This window comes from Lottia gigantea (assembly GCF_000327385.1).
Source record: "Lottia gigantea unplaced genomic scaffold LOTGIsca_46, whole genome shotgun sequence".
In the NCBI taxonomy this organism is placed as follows: domain Eukaryota; kingdom Metazoa; phylum Mollusca; class Gastropoda; family Lottiidae; genus Lottia; species Lottia gigantea.
The window spans coordinates 44,766-68,254 of NW_008709614.1; the positions used below are offsets into that span (position 1 = coordinate 44,766).

The 23,489-nt window shown below is 33.6% G+C and overlaps 3 protein-coding genes across 3 annotated transcripts; 1 reads left to right on the forward strand and 2 right to left on the reverse strand.

Annotated features, from left to right (window-relative positions):
- Positions 1 to 2,850: 2,850 nt before the first annotated feature.
- LOTGIDRAFT_233994 (hypothetical protein) lies at positions 2,851 to 8,358 on the reverse strand. The gene is made up of 5 exons (XM_009061069.1): positions 8,282 to 8,358; positions 5,151 to 5,203; positions 4,295 to 4,328; positions 3,352 to 3,530; positions 2,851 to 3,094 (listed from the first exon to the last, which is right to left on the reverse strand). The coding sequence occupies exons 2-5, from the start codon at positions 5,184 to 5,186 to the stop codon at positions 2,945 to 2,947; spliced, it is 399 nt and encodes a 132-aa protein (XP_009059317.1). The 5' UTR covers positions 5,187 to 5,203; positions 8,282 to 8,358; the 3' UTR covers positions 2,851 to 2,944.
- Positions 8,359 to 8,656: 298 nt separating this feature from the next.
- On the forward strand, positions 8,657 to 13,610 carry LOTGIDRAFT_150554 (hypothetical protein). Its single transcript, XM_009061070.1, has 9 exons — positions 8,657 to 8,684; positions 8,794 to 8,837; positions 9,798 to 9,828; positions 10,748 to 10,929; positions 11,354 to 11,499; positions 11,914 to 12,059; positions 12,218 to 12,311; positions 12,579 to 12,732; positions 12,941 to 13,610. Coding segments are annotated over exons 3-9 (861 nt in total). The 5' UTR covers positions 8,657 to 8,684; positions 8,794 to 8,837; positions 9,798 to 9,827; the 3' UTR covers positions 13,079 to 13,610.
- A 1,257-nt stretch (positions 13,611 to 14,867) lies between these two features.
- Positions 14,868 to 23,356, reverse strand: LOTGIDRAFT_233996 (hypothetical protein). Its single transcript, XM_009061071.1, has 11 exons — positions 23,271 to 23,356; positions 20,947 to 20,981; positions 20,239 to 20,293; positions 19,122 to 19,312; positions 18,807 to 18,955; positions 18,508 to 18,653; positions 18,237 to 18,321; positions 17,904 to 18,057; positions 16,660 to 16,723; positions 16,041 to 16,168; positions 14,868 to 15,300 (listed from the first exon to the last, which is right to left on the reverse strand). The coding sequence occupies exons 1-11, from the start codon at positions 23,287 to 23,289 to the stop codon at positions 14,884 to 14,886; spliced, it is 1,443 nt and encodes a 480-aa protein (XP_009059319.1). The 5' UTR covers positions 23,290 to 23,356; the 3' UTR covers positions 14,868 to 14,883.
- Positions 23,357 to 23,489: the final 133 nt, after the last annotated feature.

Genomic DNA, 23,489 nt, shown 5'->3' on the forward strand with positions numbered 1-23,489 from the left:
TAAAAGATATATAACTATGTATATCTCATGATCTAATGATTGTAAACACTTGAAATTTTTAACATTATTTAACATTCTACACATCATAACAGACATATCAAAATTTTTGAAGTGGGCGTGGCACATCCGGGTCTCATTCACCTTTACCTTCAGTATTTGCAATTGTTATAACTCGCAAGTTTGCTATTGTCACCCTCAAAATTTTGCATAAAAATGACTTACTATGTGGGACAGTTAGTGGTAAAGTTATATTTGTTTGGACCTTTTACTATAAAAAAGGGAATAGGTTTAACAATTTATTAAATTTTGATATTTTGACCATTGGCATGCATGACCTTGATCTTAGCAAGGGACAATGATCTAGGATGTCCATTTATACTTTGATCTTTGATGTGCGACATATACTTCCACTTTTTCAAGTCCCAAAATAGCAATTTTTAACACTTTTAAGGCTTATATTCTCTTTTATTTCACCTTTGTTGACCTCTTGACCGTAACGCAAGACCTTTCCAAAAATATTTTCATTTTTGTTGTGCGATTTGTTCTTTACAGCTATTTGAAAATTCGACTTTTTACTTCCAAATGTTAACATCTTTTAGTACCAAATGGTATCGAATTCCTGCGTCTTTTCACAACCGAACGTCAAACGGTTAAAACGATGTTACTTTTTGAATGTTTACATGCTTTTATTTTCGGTAAGAAATCCCATTGTGACTTTAAAATGCAACGTTTTATCGCTGTATCAGGTTGGATGAGCACTGTTTCAGTACCGTTATAACGGTTCTAGTTTTTTTTTCTTTTTTCATTCTACGAAAAGTTACATTCATGACATGCAGAGAAGAAATTCAAAATAAATAGAATATCGAAACGTATATTGTCCTTAATCAAGTTCTCCATAATAGTGTATGAATTCGCTAAGGAAGTCTGATTTATTATCGGAATGGGTAAAGTTCTGGTGAGGCGTGTCAAAAATCCTTTTCCCAGCTTTATTGTGATGCTTAAGCTGGTTCAAAGCAGCCTCGCTGGTAAGCGGCTCTCCTAGTTAACGGCTGTGTTGTTATAGGTATAGATGGTTAGCATCTATTCGTTTAGGATGTTGAAATGTTTTGGTTGCCCCTTTAGGAGTACGGGCTGTGATTCATTCAAAGCAGCTGGTTGAGTTTGACAGGGCAGAATCTCGGTTACTTGTGGTGATGATAAGAATCCAGGGTATCTATGGTAATGGCGGAACAGGAATCTGGGGTACCTCTGGTGATAACAGAACAGAAATCAGGGTTACCTGTGGTGATAACAGGGCAAGAACTGGAGGTACCTGTAATGGTGACAGGAATTACTCTGTGTTGGGGCGCTTTGAAAAGGTGTGAATTTTCAAAACTGCTGGTTTACTCTACACTTGGTGTATTGCCGTCCGGTTTCCTACTAAGTTTTGTATATAGGCATGATCTCAAACCTGTTTAGGAGGCAAGCGATTGATGTCTTCATTCCGCCATTCATGACGTTTGGCAAGCGCCATCTCTCGATGAGATCAACCTAGTCCATGTTTCGTAACAAGGATGGGTATAATTAGGATCAACGCTGGGGATGCGTTTGTCTCTGAGCCGAATCCTTAGTGGGCAGCATGGAGTGCATTGAGTATAAACACTTCCCGTGAGATCTACACCATTCACTGTGCATTAATTGACTGCATAGGACGCAAGTCTTTGCAATCTTCAGGAAACCCTATCTCTTGATGAGATTTAAAAATGTAGGGTCTGATGCTGTGGCCTCACGGACCTATCTCAAGTAAAGTCTGGTAACATAATTCAGGGCACTAGTGGCAGCAGGAACTGAGAGTGCATCATTAGCACCTTTTGCCTGATACGTGAATGATTGTGGATTCTTCTATGAGGTTGAAAAGTCATCTGGTATCGATATCTGTGAGTGATCTATCGCACATCATCTGGAGTAGTGGTCTATGGTCAGTGCCGACAAAAGGTCTTTGCAGCCCAAAACAATGTACAATGTAGTGTGTTTTGTGAAGTGCATATACGATAGCCAAGGCTTCACCTTCAATAGGGCATTCCTGCATATCTGTGCTTTCAGCGAGGAAGGTGCAGGATCTGAGTTTATCTAGCCATTGCACCTCGTTTATTTGCGTCTGAATAAATTGTATCATTGAAAACAGTCCCTATCCTAACCCGACAAGGTGTATATGTCCACTGACAGCTTTGATTTTAAATACAAATTTCAGACATACACTTCTTTTGAACTTTTTGAGGCGATACAGAATAAGTTTTTATTAGGTGTAAGAATAATAAACGCAAATAGTAGATAAATGTCTCCTACCTATTCTAGATGTTTCTAATAATATCAAGCGGTTACAATGCCGAACTGCTCAATAAACTAGTAGGCCTACGCTCCTTTTTTAATTAAACCTTATAACACAAATTCAGTTTGATCTAGTAGATACATAGATATAAATAGTATACTTTAGAAACATTTTCAGGTATAATTTATGAGGTTTTTTATAATGAATATTTGCGAATTGTATGGGAAGGATCCTCATGACAAACCCTATACTTACAATAATGAACTAAAAGCTGATAAGAATGAGGGTTTTTTGATGAACCAAGTCGAGTTCTTTCCGACAGAAATTTATAATCTTAGGACTGTATTGTGATGATTATGTGGCAAAAATAAACCAGTAAAAGATTTCACAGTCAATATTATGTTTCGTTTAGTGGGCCTAAATTGTATAAAAGAAGATTAGATAACAATTCTCCAAGGACAGTATAACAAATAATTTTCTACTCTTGGAAAGTTGGAAACAAAGCCAAACTAAGCCAAGGTATAAAATACAAAGACATACGTACACCTATGTACCACTTGTTTATTGATAAAAGACACCACGATTTACATTTTATTTTGATTTTGTCGATAAACACTCATATACAGAGTTTACATTTCATACAACTTCAAATACAGCCTCAGTGTCACCATAAGCCATGAAATTACAAACGACCATTATTTCTTCATCACTTACACTTTCAATTAGTGGATGAAGAGAGCGAGTCTCTAGATATATGACGTAAACATTGCGAGTTTCACAGGTTTTCTAGAAAAATATAAAACAGAAAATTGTTACAAGAATAATAAAATAAACAATCTTTATCCTATAGTCTAATCAAAATAAAAGTCAAATATAATTCGAAGAACAAGAAGTAGCGATTAAAAGTTAAAACTAACGTTTAATCTCATTTAGAGTTCATTCTTTTGCGTTAATAATTTCACCAAGTTTCGTTTAATACTTAAAAAAATTTTTCGGCGAGCGATCGTAGTTTATCCAGTTATATGAATTTTTGTTGAACTTACTATAAATCCACAGGGATCGGTTAGGTTAAACGGGATTTCTCTTGAGAAGATTCCATGGGATGCAGACTGAAACATGCAGTTCGTAATATCCTCAAATCTGTAGGCAAACACTGCAGCCACATCTCCATAGTAATAAATAGTCGCAGGATTATTTGGAGGATTACCACACACCACCTCGACTAAAATATTAAATAATATAATATGTAAGCATACGCCTGCTGTTAGTTGTCAGAAACGTGACTGTTTTTTTATTAACTAAAATCCACATTTTCTCATATAAAGGTATTTTATAATGCATTGGAGCTAAAAAATAAAATTTTCAATGCATTATCATCTCTTAATTTTTTAAGATATCAAACATTCCTCGAAATTATTTTAAATCTATAGCAATTACCAAAATACATCAAATTATCAAAACCACACTGCTCTTTAATCTTAAACAATGTTAAACGAATTATTGACAATTTCGATCACAACTATTCATCTTGGCAGAGATATAATCGATAAGATTCATCAAGTTCAGAAAAAAATTGAGATTACTATAGTGTCCAAAAGCCAACCAAATTTAACACGATTTTGCTTGGACAATAACTCAAAAACCGTCCATCCAATAATGAACAAATGAACACATTGTTTCATCAAGATCAGGTAAAAAAGTGAGCTTATATCGTTTCTGAAAAAATATTTGGCTAGACAGACGGCAGTATCTCTCTAAAATTCATATGGTCGTATAAAAATACAGAATTGAAAGTTTCATTCCCTTTTTTTCTGCATACATACACATATACATCTATCTACCTATGGACTAAAACGTAGGTCTATTGCACTCTATACTGTAAACGAGTAAGCGTATTTTGTTTTTTATGTTCTGAATGCTCATTCAAGTTAACTTATCGAAAAATGTTAATCGAAAAATAATGAACGAAAAGTACCAAAAACTTACATCTACCCGCCAAAATTCGACCAACACAACATGCCTACAAAAAATATCACAACGTACATATATATATAATATTAATGAATAAGGAAACAAATATTGGTGAAAATTAGGTGATAATTCCTGTAAATTTTCATTAAAAACTTTAATTTTCAGTAAGGTGATAATTATTTTCTTGATTTTTCTTAACAAGATTCATTGAATTATCACCTAGGTGAAAACTAAAGATTTTAATTGAAAATTAAAGGGATTATTAAGTAATTTTAACCCAGGTGAAAATAATAATCAATTCAAAATTAAAACTGAAATATGTCGTATGTGCGCCACCGTACGGTGATTGGTTTCAACGTTCTCGTGTACAACTAAACATTAGCTTCAGTGATATATAAGCTACTCTCAGACTGAACTTTGAATTGAAATATTTCTCTCACTTCATAAATAATCAAAATAAAATTTTCAATTGTATGCCATTAATCTTAATCTTCAGGTCCATAGAAATATAAGGTTCAGCGATTTTACATTTCAAATCTAATAGATACAATTTCCTCCTATAAATTTGCGTGAATATTGCCTACTTTTCTGACTGAAAATGCCCCTCTGTAAAATCATATTTACAAAAAATAACCTTTCTGGTTGTTGACATTTACATCAAACCAAGGCAATCCAATACTCTCAGTAGTAATTTGAAGCTGATATTTTAATTCATACGAAAATGATTGCCAAAATTCAATTCAGAATAACAGTAAAGTCAGAGAGTAAGCTATATCTATATCTTTCACTTATCATTTTCCAGACAATTATGCGATTTCTCTGAGCAAAAAAAAAAAAAAAAAAACCGACTCCAAACCAAAAAAATACTTACCAATTGAAAAGCGATAATAAATAAATCAAATTTCATGCTCTTCCCATGGGTTACTAGAAAATAAAAATACAGCCTACATGGATCGAATTTGGATGCAAAGTCACTCTAATATTATTAGTACTATTCTGAAGTTTTTATTCAAATTCGCCTGGGCAAAATTCGATATACCAACGAACTTGATCTATGAAGAAATAGTTGAAATATGATTCTGAAAGTTTAGTGGTTTGAAATATTGTTTCTAGAATTGGTTTCTAGAATTGATTTATAGAATTTATAGAATATTAAAATTTTCATGTCATTTAACAAATATCCAAATGTAAAATTTTCAATAACATTTCATTTGTCTTACATCTAATGTCCTCCGATACATAAAAATGGAGGGTTTTATGATATTTTAAGGTACATTTTATTTTACATGCTAAAAATGACAAAAGCAGTTTTTTCAATGGGGGGTTTGGGCCTTAGATACCTCGACTCAAAATATGACATGACTTGTTAAGATCAGAATTTGCCAAATCAAAAATTACATTACCACACGTACTCAATGAACTATGAACAATGAAATATTCTGTCTAAAAAAAACGAAATGAGAGGTTTACTAGCTTCACAATATCTGGTTTATACAGTGGTGTAACCTATTTTCGTGGATATAAGGATTCAACACCGAATTTCGTCAAATTTTTTTTTGTGTCTTAGATGTTTCTTCAGATATTCTACAAAATAATCAAAATTGGTTTATTTCGATTTTCTTTATGAATCTTTCACTTTGACTGACCCATATTTCATGAGCAATGCGTCACCTATTTTCGTGTACAATGTTTGATCTATAAATAAGTCTAGAAAAACACGTTGTATGGATACCGGGTGGTATAATTACCTTCTCTTAGTATTTATCTTTAATATCAATTCATTATAACTAGTGACAATTCCTTCAAAGAACCACGATTTAAAAAAAACAATAGTGACTGACAAAATAAGATACGTAGCGTGATTTATTGCTAAAAGTCACTGAAACAACATAATAGGACCCACACTGTGTTCCATAGAAATTTTCTACTGACACGGAATATCCGCTAGTTGATCACATGACTTCATTCCTTGGACTACATTCTAGCAGACGACACTTGGAATTCCGATTACCGCTTGGGATTATATGGAAATTCGGCCGATAGAAAATGGTGACGTTTGGTAATAACTGAAATCCGCCATTTTGTATTTGTCAAAGTATACATTAATACATTTTACCTCGCCTGAAACTACTGGATTCATTCTACTAGCTGATATTGTGCAGACAACCCATGTTTATCAAAACAAGCTAATGCGGAGGTCGCGCAAGGTCGCCCATGTAAATTATTAAACACTTCCGGAAACCCACGAAAAATAGGTTACCACGAAATTAGGTTACTTGACTGTAAACACAGAGTAAAAAACATTGCATCAATAGCTTTGAACACAAAAATACAATATCTCGATCTTACTTTCTGACATTAACCATCGTGATTCGAGCTATCCAGCATTTTCTTCAGACTTGTCACATGGTGGACACAAAATGGCGGACAGCAGCTGTCAGTCCCACTGGATAAAGTGACAGAAAAATGCATGTCACCTTTCATGATGTTATTGAGGTGAAATCAAAACAACTGTATGTAAAAGATAGTTATTCGCCCTTTCCTCCCATATAATTACTCCGATTTTGCTACCTCAAATTTATTTTTTAAAACAACAGAGATGTACTTTGTTTACAAATCGTCTTGGACGTTTGATCAAATAAATCTCGAAATCAGAAAAATTTATCATATTTTTTGAAAATATTCTCAATTTTCGCGGGGAAGTGATTAGGTTCCAGCTAGTACCTGATCGCGTTTTTTCAAGCGAAGTTCTGTAAAACTATAAAGTGTCACAGGTTGGTTTTTTATCTAATACAACAGTGTGTTCAGTGTGATAATGATTAAGTATCATCCATATCCGATAATTTATGAAAAGGTAAGTAGATAGTTTTTATTAGGCTCCCTAGGACTGTCAATAGATATCACGTGAGAGGCAAGCCATAGATACCGACCAAATTCTGTCCTATAAAAAAGTTTTTTTTTCATTCCTTAACAATTTTTATGTTAAAAAATATGTTATAAATTTGTTAAGATTAAGAAATGTAAAAATTTATATCTTCACATGAACTTTCTATGGTGATACAGGCATGTCACAAGCACAGACCAAAAGAAAAAGGAATTCATAAAAAATTTCTCATACTTTGAGCAAACCTGTCAACTAGGCGTATTATAACACTTTATTTCATTGTACTGTTTATTTCGGCTGTACTGAAAGTGGGAATTATATCGGCTTCTCCCTGTTTATCTCTCCTTAGGTATTAAAAAGCTAAAAAGATACATGGAAAAGTTTTTTAGATGATGTATGGTTGGTTGTGGTATAGTCATACTCATAGAGTCAAGAACGTCTAATCGTTTTTTTTTTGTACTGTCAAGTACTGAAGTTGAAATATAAATAATGTTACTGTTTGAAGAGAAATAGTGCAATACTGAAGGAACAAACAGATCACCATACACTGAATGAAAAAAGTAATCCTTGGCTGCCATGTGATGAATTTTGAAGGAATTTGGAAGCAAATTACAAGTAAATGAGTTATATAGTTTTAATCACTATCTCACCATAACTAATGTGAAAATGTGTAGCTAGTAAATACCTCATTTTTTGACACTTTATGGACAAGAATTCATTTCTAAGTGATTTTCTTTTTTAAAGAAAACAGCATTGCGTATGTGATTGTGTAACCTATGGAAGGTTTTAACATCAAAATATAGGATGCGTAATTGTTCAGTCAAAAAATAAAAACTTGGTCATTACATCCAAAATGGAGGTTTGGAAGTGAAATGATATTTTTCTTCATTGATTGGAATTTTCATCAAACCAAATTCGTTATAAGACTATCAGTTTTATTTTGTAGATAATATTTCCATTCGTACAAAAATAATTATGAAAATACTATTCTGTAAACATTATCATCAAACAGAATATACCAAGCTTATTCATTTACAACCCAAAAAAAAAGGTTAAAAAGTTGTGATAAAGTGTGATCAACAACCTATAAATAGTCGAAAGTAAAAATATTTATGTACCTTCCAATATACTGGGATTCAAAAAGAACCCATAAAAATGTCGGCCGTCTGTACCAGCTTCACTACGTAAAATTTGCACGTGCATAAATTGGCCTATTTTCATTGGACGAGTTTGATTTACAAGTTGATTTCGTTCCGATAGTCGTGTTGTTCATAAAAACAAAATTTGTGACCTTTCGATGTTCAAATAATACAGTATACATTTAAAGTGTTGTCAATTATTACAGAGTTTTTTTTAAAGAAATACCCTAAAATTGGATTGTGGAATTATTCATTCAGGTTAAAACCTTGATCTCATTCACTTGTGAACAACACTTGACCCGGAAGTATCAATCCAGTTCAGCCTGTAACTATTCTCCCACAGTTGTTGATAAAGGTTGTGAGAAAGAGGCAGAAACATCAGGTCGGTTGAACTTAGCATTCAAATGTTTTTCACACAATTTCACATTGTCTTCATTGATTTTAAAAGATATTCCAATCTAAAGCTTCAGATTAAAATTATTTTGTTTCAGTTGAAATGATGGGCCGAGCTGTCAGTAGTCTTATAAATCTCTTGGTAAGATGGTATATTTTATTTATACATAGTTATTTATATATTTAGTTATATATATAGTCAAGTAACCTAATTTCGTGCATCTCCGGAAAGGATTAAGAATTTACATGTGCGACGTGGCGTGACATCCGCATTGCTTGATTTCATAAACAGGGGTTATCTATACAATGTCAGTAGTAGAAAGGAATCCAGTAGTTTCAAGCAAGGTAAAATGTATTAATGTATCCTTTGACAAATACAAAATGATGGATTTCAGTTATTACCAAACGTCACAATTTTTTATCGGCCGAATTTCCTTATAATCCCCAGCTGTAATCGGAATTCCAAGTGTCGTCTGCTAGAATGTAGTCCAACGAAAGAAGTCACGTCGTCAACTAGCAGATTCAGTGTCAGCAGAAAAATTCTATGGAACACAATGTGGGTCCTATTCTTATGTTGTTTCAGTGACTTTTAGCAATAAATCACGCTACCTATCTTATTTTGTCAGTCACTATATTTTTTTTAAATCATGGTTCTTTGAAGGAATTGTCATTAGTTATAATGAATTGATATTAAAGATAAATACTAAGAGAAGTTAATTATACCACCAGGTATCAATACAACATGTTTATCTCGACTTATTTATAGATCAAACATTGTACACGAAAATAGGTGACACATTTTGCCGCCGTTGTCGAGTTGGTTACTCATGAAATATGGGTCAAAGTGAGGGATTCATAAAGAAAATCGAAACAAACCAATTTTAATTATTTTGTAGAATAACTGAGGAAACATCTAAGACACACAAAAAATTCCTTTTTTTAACTTTGACGAAATTTGGTGTTGAATCCTTATATGCACGAAATTAGGTTACACCACTGTATATATCAATACTCTGTCAAATCTGGTTTAGTATTGAAAGAATAGGACTATATATACGGAATACTAAATAAAAATTATTAAATGACTATTTATTTATTACAGATACCATGCATTCCTCTGGTATTGGGAAAGAGTAAGTAGTCCATATTTTTCTTATTGTATATTTCCCATTTAGTTTCCATCAAACCCAACTATTTCATTTGTTGCTTTTCATTTGTGCTTATTTGTTTGATCGGATAATTTGTCAACTATTTACAGTGTTAACAGTTTCTCGATATAATCTCATAATCTCAAATATAAGGATTACTTGAAATAGCTGAAATTATATAGACATAGCTCGTACACGCTACTATTCTGAACAGTTTCAGTTTTTTTATGAGTATATGTTTATAGCACCCCTGTTTTTAGTGCGGAGACCTGATGTACAAAATTTTAAACGTAATTCAGACTTAAAGAGAAATAATAATTAGATTTAAAATGAATTTTAGTGAGTGACTATTAAGATAACTACTGTCTGACCACATATAGAGCTTTCAATTGAATTTTTTTCTCGTTTCATACTATATAAAAATAAATACGATTTGTCTAAGAATTTCTTTGTGCATAGAAATATACGGTTTATTAATTCTACATTTAAAATAGACACACTTCCCTCATAGAAAATTCGATGAAAATGACCTTCTTTTCGGCCTGAAAATTCCCCTCTGACAAATCAGATTACGAATAATAAATTCTCTAGTGGTTGACATATTTATCAAACCATAGGCAGTCCAAGACTCTCAGTAGTATTTTGCAATTGATATTTCAATTCAGATCAAATTGATTGCCAAAATTCAATTCAGAAAACAGTGTAGTCAGAGAGTAGCATAAAAATCGTAAAGATTTTGTGAAATTTTAATCAATGAGCATCAACAGTACTTGATATGTCTTCCAAGCTATGAAATTTTGTGAAGCTTTGGCATAGACACTCCATGGTCACTTTTAAAAAACTCTGATTTATGATTAACTTTGGTGTATTATTTTTTATCTCTAATATTAAATATATATTACAGTGGCAGTTGATTGTGGATCTCTATCTACTGGACCAGCAACTTTACGATTTGTTGGTAACGTTCACTCGCTTAAAGGATACGGTGGCGGTGGCGATTGCTCTTTTAATGAAGACTTTGAACCAGGGACGTTTACTCTCAAAGTTGGTTACGAGGCTTCACAAGGGCATAGTTGTCTGTTTAAGGTATAATTGTCTCATCGCTATTGTCTGTTTAAATATGTCTAATCTCTAAAATGGATATCTCTATAGCGTTCTGTGATAATAAGGGTGTTAGATCTCTATTGTCTGTCTAAGGTATAGGTGGTAAAGATGTCTGGTCTTCATAGCTGTCTGTTTAGTCGGGAATAATTTCGCCACTGAAAATCGTTTTCCATGTAGGTTCAAATCCTAATCAGATTTATTTATTAAAAAAAGTTAATGATACAAGACGTGAAGAACGTTAAAACGCTATATTTTGAGCTTTTATGTCATCACTCAAAAATTATGAGTAACTTCATTATATTATGAGGAGTTTTAAAGCCACACTTGAAGTAGTAGTCTAAAGTTGGTATCAAACTTCTAGACCGTTTGATTAAATGATTTTTTTTGTATTTATTCATTCTTTCAGAATATCGAGATGGGTAGCTATGAAATGAAGATAGATTCGCATACTTATGAATTTCTGGAAATCGATGGTGACCTAAAGTTTGTGGTTGTATGTTCTTTTTCAAAGTTCAAAGATGATGTTCTACGGGAAGTTCCGTTAAAAACTGCGTAAGTTATCGGATAAGGTGGATCACAGATGAAATCCTGTTTGAAAATGTCCACTAAGAAGTATTTTGTGCGTGACAGAATGTCAGTTTCCAAGGTCAGCTCAACGAAACAGCAATTCTGAAAAGATCAACCAGAGTAGTTATACTACTCAAGTTATCTAAAGTTTTGTATGCAGAGATAGACTAAATCCAACTCAATGATTCACTTGATCTGTAGGGGTCAGTAGTGTTTACTACTTCGAACGCAACACAAATCTTAATGGAAAAATACTATTCTGCACCATAATCAAGTTCAGTAGTAATTTAACCCCTTTTTTACAGTTTGTCAGATAACCTACCAACATAAACCATCACAGATATAACGAATTTTTTCTCGGTTCTGACTATATACTATTAAATGTTTTATATATTACAGGTTTTTACCACCAAATCTACTAGTGTTTCAAATGGGTCGACGTACAACGTCAACTTTTGCCATCTTTCCAAGTGACATTTTTGATAATGTGATAAGAGGAAAAATATTAGAAGGGCGTGTTGTGAAATTAAGAACTCATATGGCAGGTAATCGGATTTTTTTTTCAAAAGCGTTAAGTCTATATTCTGCTGTTTTACCGTTTGTATTTTATCATATTGTTTCAAAAATTAAACAAGAAAATTTGATTTAAAATCCTTTTTCGATTTCACACTCATAGATAAAACTTTATTTTTTTCACGAGCAGCGAGCAATGTGGAAACAGGAAGAGGTTATATTCCCTTAGTTTGCACGGTGGGTAATGCTGACTCTTCAGTGTTGGTGCCTATTTTAGTAGACGGGTGAGCACCATAATTGTATTACTACTGAATAAACTAAAACTATTTTAATTGTGGAATTAGCAACTTTAAAATCCTCTACCTTTGAAAGTACGTTTTTAACGACAAGAAATATTTTTTTCCAAACATTGAAATCGATAGTAAACATAAAGCACTTTCCTTGCACACTTTTATTCATACCGCACGACAAGGCATCGACTTTATTAGCCAAAGAGTGTGTATGTCGTTAAACTCATATCATTTATTCTTTTTCGTTATACCTAATCAAAGGTGTGGTACCGGTTTTCCATGGTCATCAGATGAAGGGTTTGAAATGGAAGGACCCTCTGGAATGAGCCCATTATTCAGGATGTTTCGTATAATGCGTGATGAAAGTGCAACTTTCCGCTGTTCCTTTATTGTTTGTAATGGTGCTTGTGATGGAGTAAGTATTCCTCTCTTAGCTTACTACCGTTGAACTAATTTCGATGTTCGGTTTTTGTGTCAAACGTTATGGCTTCTTTCATTCTGGTTTTGTTCAGAATGATATTATATTTTAGAGATTTAGACACTTTTCGAATAACCGTGAGAGGGGCTTAGTTATTTCAGTTATTGATAAATAGTCTAACATTTTTGTTACCTTTTATTTTTAGAATTCTTGTGTAATTCCCGAAAATCGACGAAAACGATCTTTGCAACACCACAACATTCACAATGCAACATTTCAATTTGAGGTGGAAACATCTGCACCATTGACAACGCATCCTTCGGCATCATTAAAGGTATTATAGAACCCGAATAAACATCATAGTGGTTCACTACATGGCAATAAAAACATTTCATCTATTTGTTACTTTTCATACGTGTTTTAGTCTGAGGTAGAGCTCAGCTAACTGAAAAATAAAATCCGATTCGCCTGAATTTCAACCGAAATATACCATGGTAGATAGACTATATTTACATCCAGGCATAATAGTACCGGTATGCTATTGTTGGTAACGGCCTGCATATTATTCGGTAGTCTAATCTACTGGTAACGTACACGTGTTCAAGATATCATTATCTCATCACTTATGTTGGTCAGTTTTAATCTTTTTTATGGGTATGCATCCATCTTTGAGTTTCAAATTTGTATGTTGGTCTGTAAAAAAATTCTGTTGGATCGACAGAGACTATTTAAGTTATAGACGGTTATGCGTATCGATATCTCAAGGAGATTAATGTTTTTGGAAAGCTTGAAAGGCGAGGTAACATATATCCACTTGAAGCTTTATCTAAATTAAGATATGTGTAGGAATAGAAACATTAAATGTGTATAAAATCAGCCTACAGCATATTGTTTGTTGTACAACAAACGTACTTTGAAGACCAAGAAACATGAACTGGGTTCCTTCTAGTCGACGTATATTTTTTTGGCATGAACTAATTACCTTCGGATTTTCAACCCGGTTTACTCCTGTCAGGTCCTCAACAGTTGAAAATCGAAAAAAGAGCAATCTATTGCCGCTGTCCTGGCAAAAAGTTCCCTCATAGCACCATGCATGGCGTTGCTCGTCTTCATTAGCTCACATGGTGAAGAAAAATAGGACGTGAAACTCCATTCCAGTTCCAGGGGCATGAACGAAAATAGAATGGGGTTGAGGAGATTGTCTTTAAGGGCAATAACTCACTCCAAATGTGTTAAATTGCTATCAAGTTCACTCTTGACTATTTCGCCAAATTTAGTAAAATTTATAATAGAGCTGTGTATCTTATTGAAAGATTTTATAATTTAAAAAAAATCAAGAATTATCGTCGAGAACTAACTCATATCGTTCAATGACAATATAATTCATCTGCGAGGAAAGAAAATTTCTTCAAGAAACGTAGAGGTTTTCTTTTATGTGTATCGGGGATTCTATTTGGTGCATTTCAATTAATCGTCAAATGCAAATGCCTGTGGTTCATATAATGTTGTGGTCTGGTGGAAGACAGGACAGGTAGAATTACAGGAACCAGACATCGAACAAAGAATTGGAATATCTCAGTCAAGGTCTCCCCGATACACATAAAAAAGCTAGAAAATCTCTTGAAGTCGACGTATTTTCAAAATTTAAGAAAAATAAGTTTACAAAAAAAGTTTAGACAATTCGAGTAGAATAATGCTTCATCACAGTTACACTATTTAATTTACTGACAGACATGGGCGACAATATTTGTTCCATAATTAATATAAATGGAATATCTAAGATGTGTGTCAAACCAAGGACATGGCCTATACAAATATGCTCTGAAAATAACTCCCCGTTTATGTCATCATACAATAACCCAACTCTTATGGACAAGTGATAGGAACTGATAAATCTTTGTGATGTAAAAAGTAATTTCAGTAATAACCTGTAGCAAATGAGCAGTGTTCTGTAAGAGAAATCATACCAAGGAGGGCTTCTTGCATGGTAGCGTATATCCCTACAGCCCCCACCACTCTATAGTGCAACTTTTACAAAACACTACGGATGCAAAACACACATTGTCTGAAAAATTGGCCAGGGCATGCCCAATTCTATGCATGATTAGAACTAGTGCAACTAATGAATAACAGTTTTTAAAATAAATTTTATATATTTTTAACAACAGATACACTGTCCATAGTTGTTAATGGTGATGATGGTGGTGCGTCTGCTGTTGGTAATGACTTGGTGACAAGAGATTGAAGAAGGGCGAGAACTCGTCGTGTCATTGCTATCATAATTATAGCCAGAAACACACTGAATCCAACACTGATGCCAAGAATGAGCCAAATACTGGTATCAACACGTTTCGTCAATTGTGGTGGTGATATATCATCATGTAAAGTTGATGTTTTCGGGACCATAGACGGCTTTGAGTTTGATTTAAACATGTCATCCCAATCTCCTACCAGGGATTCATCGTTAAAATCAATCTTTGTTTCGGCTTTACCTATGCTTGCGTCGCTTTGAGCTAATTTAAGGAAGCTTTCTGGTAATCGCTCCGTTTTTTCGCTTAGTCTTATCTAAAACAGAAAATTTACAATTTTACTATATTAGGCTACTTTACAGTAGTCCTAATAGACCTGAATTTTATGGTTATTAAAGAGACATTCCGCTTTTTTTTGTAGGTCAAAATATTTTATTGCTTAATTTTGTGAAAACTATACAACAAAATATGTGTCCCTTAACGTGCCTGAAATTTTAAATTAAAAAATTAAGCCGTTAATATTTTTGAACGCAAAAACTATCTAAAAACATTACGTTAGGTTTTCAAATGCGTTATGGGTTTGGGTAGGTGGAAGAAAACTACTATACGAATTTAAGCAAAATAAACGCCAAATTGTAGATAAATATGTTTCCTACGTATTCGAAGGGTTTTAAGGAATAATATCGCGCCGTTATAATGCCAAACACTAAAGCTTCATATTGCTTAATAATCAATTAATAATTAATAATCTCTGTTTTTAATTAATCCTTTTAAAACAAATTCAGTTTGATCAAATAGACACACGCTATTTATATAGCATACTTTAGAAATATTTGCAGGTATAATTTATGACGTTTTTGATAATGAAAACGTTTTACAAAAATAGTGTAATGTCCCTTTAACATGACGTTCTTTATAACACAAGCTTAATCTGTATCGTTTCTATTTCCATTGATTCTACCTAAAATAAAGTGGACTGTTTGTGTTTATTTTATTATATTTGCATGATTATATCAGTGTTGTATCAGTATCTTATAAGAAAATATGGAATCTCACTTGTGATGTGGACAGTTGAATATTTGAGCTGCTATGATTAGATCTGGACTGTATGATATCATTGTCGATTTCGGGGTTGTTATCAGTGACTAATATATCATCTTTTGATAACCATTTAGTTTTGCCATCTAAACAAACAAAACAATATGTATTTCTTTAAAATAAATATACCTCTCGGTGCTCGTTCGGGTCTCGTTTAATTTGAGAGAAATGTCAATGTAATATATTTAATCAAATTGATCTAATTCTTATCATTGTAGATAATGAAGTAGATAATGAAAGAACTGCCTTCACCTTATTTTGCCGAGAAAAGCAACTGTTATTACTATTCACATCGGATAGATAAATTGTGGTTACTTTAAAGGGTGTAATCTGATTATATTTCCATGAATATTATACTATATCTCATATACTGAGAAGTCTCACCCCTCCCCCCCCTCAAAAATGATTTTATGAAACGAGAAGGTTTTGGCCTTAAGAACAATATAAGAAGAATTTTTTTTGTATGGCGAGCTGGGGACGTAGCAACTGCTGCTGTCTGGTTTCCGTCAGAAATTGAAATTCCTAACGCCGTAGGCTAAAATAACGACAAACATAATATTATACCAAATTTACTTACTGGGAAGAACTCTCACATATCTCACTTCTCTTCGTCTTCTCACAGAGGCATTAGGACAAGAATCCTGAAAATAATCATTCAGGATTAAATATCACAAACTGACCTATCAAAACAATACCAAAATACAAATCTTCTTCGTGTGATGTAAACAACATCTTTACAGTGTCAATTTACTAACTGCGTTTTATACCCTGACTGCAATAGCCACCTTATGGGGAAATTTTCCTCGTCTTTTTTACCCTCGCTTTCTCGCCTTTTTCCTCGCTATGTCGTTTCTTAATGCTATGACATATCAATGTTCTGATCACGTGATCTTTACTTTAGGCTGAAAGTCAGTATCTATTGTGTGTTCAATTTGTGTGTTGATAACGGCTCGGCATCTTTGGTACATGGAGTGGCACAAACGATTTACAGACGCCATTGGAATCTGAGTTCTGCTGCATTTGTTGAAAGCGGTTAGATCTGGTTTAGTCTCTTTGGATGTCATCCCACAAGTGTTCTATTGGGTTTCTGTCCGGGTTGAGTGAGGGCTATGGCATTACTCTGATGTTATGCTATTGGAGGAAGGTTCTGGTGGCAGTTTGTAAACGGGCATTGTCATGCTGGTAGTTGTGGGTTCGGCGTCTTGCAAAATGCGGAACAACGTGAGGTCGGAGAGCCTGGTCGATGTAACGGGCGGCTGTGACTACCTGGTCTTTGCCTGGGCCGATATTCTGGAAGATAACAGGTCCAAGTTAATGTTTGGTCCTCCCCACGGGTCTCTTTCAATCAGCCACCACACACTGTTCTGTAAAACCTCCACCTCTGCCATCTACAGGGGAAATACAGTACCGACTCTCATCTGAGAACACATGGATCCTCCACTGCTGATGCCGCCAATGTTGTCGTGTTGCACGTGCATTTTGATTTTTCCCTGCATCACTTACAACTTGCTCGCGCGGACATCTGACAATTCCCACAAAGATTAACAACTCTTAACCGACATTATCAGTGGAATGTCACAAACTGACCTTTTTAAAGTCTAAAAATCATATTTGTAAGGAAAAAGAGCAATATTGATCGTGCACGACTTTGTACAAATAATCTAAAAATGCGACGTTTCTTTATCTGTTCAGTATAGAACGGTGGCATAGGAAGATCGAAAAAGCTTGACATTGTGAAGATGGTTAATAACAAGATAAAAACATATTTTAGATTGTAAATTTCGATGATACTCTAATACATGAAAATATTGCAATACTTACCCCGTCGCAATTACTCTTACAAAGCGCAAACGTACAGTCAAACGATAAAGTTTTGGATCCTCGTATACGAAAAGAGCGAAAATATGGACTGGTAACCTTTTTGCCTTCTGTCTTAAAACCTTTGTTTCTGGCCACAATAATACCATCTCCACATCTGTAATATATGATAATCTATTAATCTTTATAGTGTTCAACACAAAATCATTCCAATCAGTCCAAATATATGTTTTGGGTAATACACAAGTCTTGTGGTTTGGGAAGACTTAAACTTCTTGTAGAGCAATCTGACGTACATTAAGATATTTGAGTTCAATGAAAAAGTTTGATACATACCCACCAAGAAGTAAAGCATACTCGTCATTATTTGATACTGCTTTACAAGATATAGCCTGAAAACTCTCTTCACCAGGAATGTCACCTAAAAATATAATATATTACCTTGTCATGATTTCCTGCATAAATATACACTTAGAAATAGATTTTTTTCTGTAAAAACGAGGTTCGTGGGTGGCTAGGATGGCTCATCGACTACCTAGGGATCAGTCGTTTATTTGCCTTAAGATTGTCTTCATTACAAGAATGCCCGGATTAAACCATGGTGTACCTTTTAGTTCTGCTACAATACGAATTGAACTACCCAACGCCACTCCAGCAGTAACCCTTTCTTGTAGAATATTTTCTAAATACAGATCTACATTGGAATCACCCACTTTACCCATAGTATGGAGCGACTCTTCAATAGGTTGAGCTCTAGAAAACAACAACAAAATGTATAAAACATGAGAAAGCACGTCAATCTGGAACCAGATCAGTTTAATAATTACATACATTATTTCAGCTGATCACAGATGAATTGTGGGTGAATGTTCGTTTAATTACATTCTTGTTGTTGATATTACTTACGAATCTGAGAAAATTGTCGAGTCTGATATTTCTTGGCTAGTATCTTCAAACGAACACATTACTAGATGTGGCAAATCTTCAGATGTAAAAATACCACCTGCTAGCGGAACATACACCTCCAGGGTATAAATCTCACCACTCTCGGCTTTCTAAAATATATTAAGCTTAATTTTTAAAAACACATCAATTTATTATTTCAAGAACACATATACTATACGGAATGTCTGGGGATGTAATTGTACATGTTCTTACACAAAAAACATGCATTCGGAAGACAAACAGCTGAACAAAGATAATTTTTAAAGATTAACAAACCGTGAAAACGCATCCATCCAGGTCAGCTCCACTAAAACTAACATCTATCACATAGTTATCATTTGCATTAATTTCCATATAATAATATGTAAAGGGATCACGACAGTAGGCAAAAGGTAGAGTGTCCGGTATGTCAGTTTCTACTGTAATCTGCATTGTACCATCTGCTTCTTTGGGACAAACAAAATCCACTACAAGAAATATGAAAAATAACAATTTAAAATAATAAGATAAAAATAAACAAGAGTCGCAACACCAACGGCACTGAAGAAGTAGGGGTAATGGGGCTAATTGGGATAATTGGGCTAATGAAAACGAGTAACGCCATGCGGCAAGAGGAAAATTCGGCAGGACAGCGGCATTACCCTCCTCGCTTTCGATTTCAGACTGTCGAGGCATATTTAGCCTGTAGAACAAGGGATCTCAGTTTATTGTCCCATTCGAACGAATTATCGCCTTTTCCATGTCAGCCAAAGGAAATCGTGCACACCATAGAAGCTAAATCTATATATAATCTATTTAACTAATATGAATTTCATAATAGAAGCTCTACATTCATATTTAGTTCTATGTTGGTCCTTTAACATCCGTCATAAATGTTTTAAGAGGACAATCCAAATGAGATGTAATAGATAAAACAACGGACAGATATTGATTGACATCGAGTTAAAATATTCAAATTCCCAGCACAATCTAAAAGCACGTAAATAATGATTAGCTTTTTTTACCGTTTCATAATAAATATGGTTTATCACATATTTAGCGATTAGTTACCTCAATATCACAAACACAGACAATATAATGGAATAATTCAAACTTCTTTAATAAAATATTAAACACATAACGTTTCAACACAAATTACATATTTAACAAGTGTGCTTATTCTATAATATTGTCTTGTGTTTGTGAAATGAACTCCTCACTTCCGAATGTCGTTATTAAAGTTAATAGTTATCACTTAATTTTAGTGGAATGCAGGAGTCACAGACAGTCTGGTCTAAAATTGGATTGTACTAATTGATTCTGTGATCCCGATGAAAAAAAAACCTCTTTACAATTCATTAAGGGATTTGGGTACTTAAAATAGTAAACTTAAGATCTAAAGTGCCTATCTTACCATTAATGATGTAGTCTGATGCATCATATTGCGCTTCTACCACTGAACAGATTATCTACATAAATGAAATGAAAAACAAGGTGAGCATATTACATACACAATGTTTAACCATCCGAATTATGATATACAATAACAAAATAATATATAATTACTTAATTTATATCAATGAGAAAATATGTGAAAAAATTAGATTAAATATTAAGCTTCAATGAAAACATTGCATGGGTCTGAGATGAGCAGCAAATAATGCTGCTGTGAACATGTACATGCAAGATATAATTGTAAACCGAAACATCTGTCTCTATTCCAGCCTCTGATAGCTATTTGGACAGATGTCAGTTGGTGTAGACAGAAAAATATGCTCTGTTAAATGGAGGTATTCCGCATATCCGCAGATACGTTTTTTTTAAAACCTATTTGGATACCATGCATCTGCAAAACTCAGGTATATTTGGAGAAATGAATATTTTTGTTGTTCAATCATACCATCATTTCCTCCCTAAACCATTTATGTCATGTCTCCGGTTCCATCAAAGTTTTTTTGTTGTCGAAACTGATCTAGCATCGGCCATTTAAAACTGCGTGCGCAGCCAAAAGCCCTTTAACAGGGTCTTTTTCTTCTTACCCTAGGCAGATGTTTCGGAATAATATAATTGATAAGTGAGCGGCTTCATTGATAGAATATACAATGACATGACAAATACTTACCAAAATGAAAACAGCATTTATCTGTTTGTGGTGGCCTGTAAATAAAAGAAAATATATCTATTGGACATGGAAACATGATGGTAGATGGTATTCCAATTCTCTAAAAAAGTATCGAAAAAATGAAAAAACACTTTTTGATTTGCTCAGACAATAGTAAATAGTCAAAATAAAATTTTCAAGTTTATTTGACTTGAATTTCGTGGGTTCAATGTGGTTTTTATGGTACTTCCAAACCTCAGCCATTTTTTTACATGCCAAAAATGACCAAAAAGATTTTTGTGGGCCATAGATACATTGACTCAAAATATGACATGACTTGATAAGATCAGAATTTTGCGGGACTCCACCTTTAAATTACCATATGCACTCAATGAACTCAAATTTTCTGACTCAAAAAAAACAAAACGAGAGGTTTACTAGCTACACAATATGTCTTTTATAAATGGCTAACATAGAGTAAAAACATTGCATCAATGGCTTTGAACACAAATATACAATATCTCGATCTTACTTTCTGATATAAACCATCGTGATTCGAGCTATCCAGCATTTTCTTCAGACACATGGTCACATGGTGGACACAAAATGGCGGACATCAGCTGTCAGCCCCACTGGATAAAGTGACAGAAAAAATACATGTCACCTTTCATGATGTTAATGAAGTGAAATCAAAAAAACAACTGTATATAAAAGATAGTTATTTGCCCTTTCCTCTCATTTAATTACTCAGAAAAATTTTCGATTTTCCTACCTCTAATTTACTTTTTTACACAACAGGGTTGCACTTTGTTTACAAATCGTCTTGCACGTTTGATCAAATAAATCTCGAAATCAGAAAAATTGATCATAAGTTTTGAAAATATTCTCAATTTTCACGCGGACTATTTTCTGTTCGCCACTACATCCGGAAAGGTGATTAGGTTCCAGCTGATACCTGATCGTGTTTTTTCAAGCAAAGTTCTGTAAATTTATAAAGTGTCACAGGTTGGATTTTTATCTAATACAACAATTCAATGGCAATCCATAGATACCGACCAAATTGTCTTTTACAAAAATGTATTTTTTCATTTCTTATGTTTTATGTTTTATTTTCCATTTGTTACACCCTATAAATTTGTTCAAATTACGAAATGTACAAATTAATGTCATGACATGAACTTTCTATGGTGATACAGGCATGTCACAAGCACAGACCAAAAGAAATAGGAATTCATATAAACCTCCCAACTAGGCGTATTATAACACTTTTTTTTAAAGTAGGAATCATATCTTCTTCTCCTTGTTTTGAAATTATTTCTGGCATTCTGCTTTCAATTTTTTTTTAGGCCTACTGCTTGTATAGACAATACAGAAGAACATTAGAAAAAGTGATTCAGAGCAAGATTAATATATATGATCATTTGGTCTCAAGATTGCTCAAAATTTCCAATTTGACTCTTGATAGAGATGGCAATGTATAGGCTAGTATGGTATTAATTCTATTGAAAGTTTAACAAGAAACTGTTATCCCTCCTTAGGTATTAAAAAGCTAAAAAGGTACATGGACAGATGTATTTAAGATCAAACATAATTGAGAAGTTTTGTAGATGATGTATGGTTGGTAGTGATATAGTCATATAGTCAAGATTTTTTTAACAACTTGCATCAAAATTGGAAATCCCTCTCAGCATAATATGGTAAATATAAATTTTAATATCAGAATATAATGTCCTAAATGTAAATTAATAAGTGAAGAGACATAACAATTTTATTCTTAATGGGTTTTTTTGTACTGTCAAGTTCTGAAGTTGAAATATAAATAATGTTACTGTTTGAAGAGAAATAGTGCAATACTGAAGGGACAAACAGATCACCATACATTGAAGGAAAAAAGTAGTCCTTAAAAAAAAATGGCTGCCAAGTGATGAATTTTGGAGGAATTTGGAAGCAAATTACAAGTAAATGAGTTATTTTTTTTTTAAATTACAGGAACGAGATATTGTACTCCAGTTGTATAAGAATCAAGTGATGTGTGTTTTAATCACTATCTCACCATAACTAATGTGAAAATGTGTAGCTAGTAAATACCTCATTTTTGGACACTTTTTGGACAATAATTCATTTCTAAGTGATAAGAAAACAGCATTTTTTATGTGATTGTGTAACCTATGGAAGGTTTTAACATCAAAATATGGCTTGTATGACTGTTCAGTCAAAAAATAAAAACTTGGTCATTTCATCCAAAATGGAAGGTTTGGAAATACCTTAAATGAGATTCTCCATAGATAAAATCATTTCGCCAAAGAAACAAAATACTGTTTTATTAGATATATACAATTACCCACCGCAAAACATCCACGCCATTTTTTGTTCAATCAAAATTCATAAACAGACTCCGACAAGCGAGTGACAAAAGTCCGTACGGATTCACGTGCATGAGGCTATCTATGGTCGTACTTGATTTACTATTTTAATCAAACTATTTATGCCGGATTTGTTCGTTTCTGGTCCCCAGGAATATAGAATCCTGTACGTGTTGGATCGGAAGTCAGGAGGAATGGGAG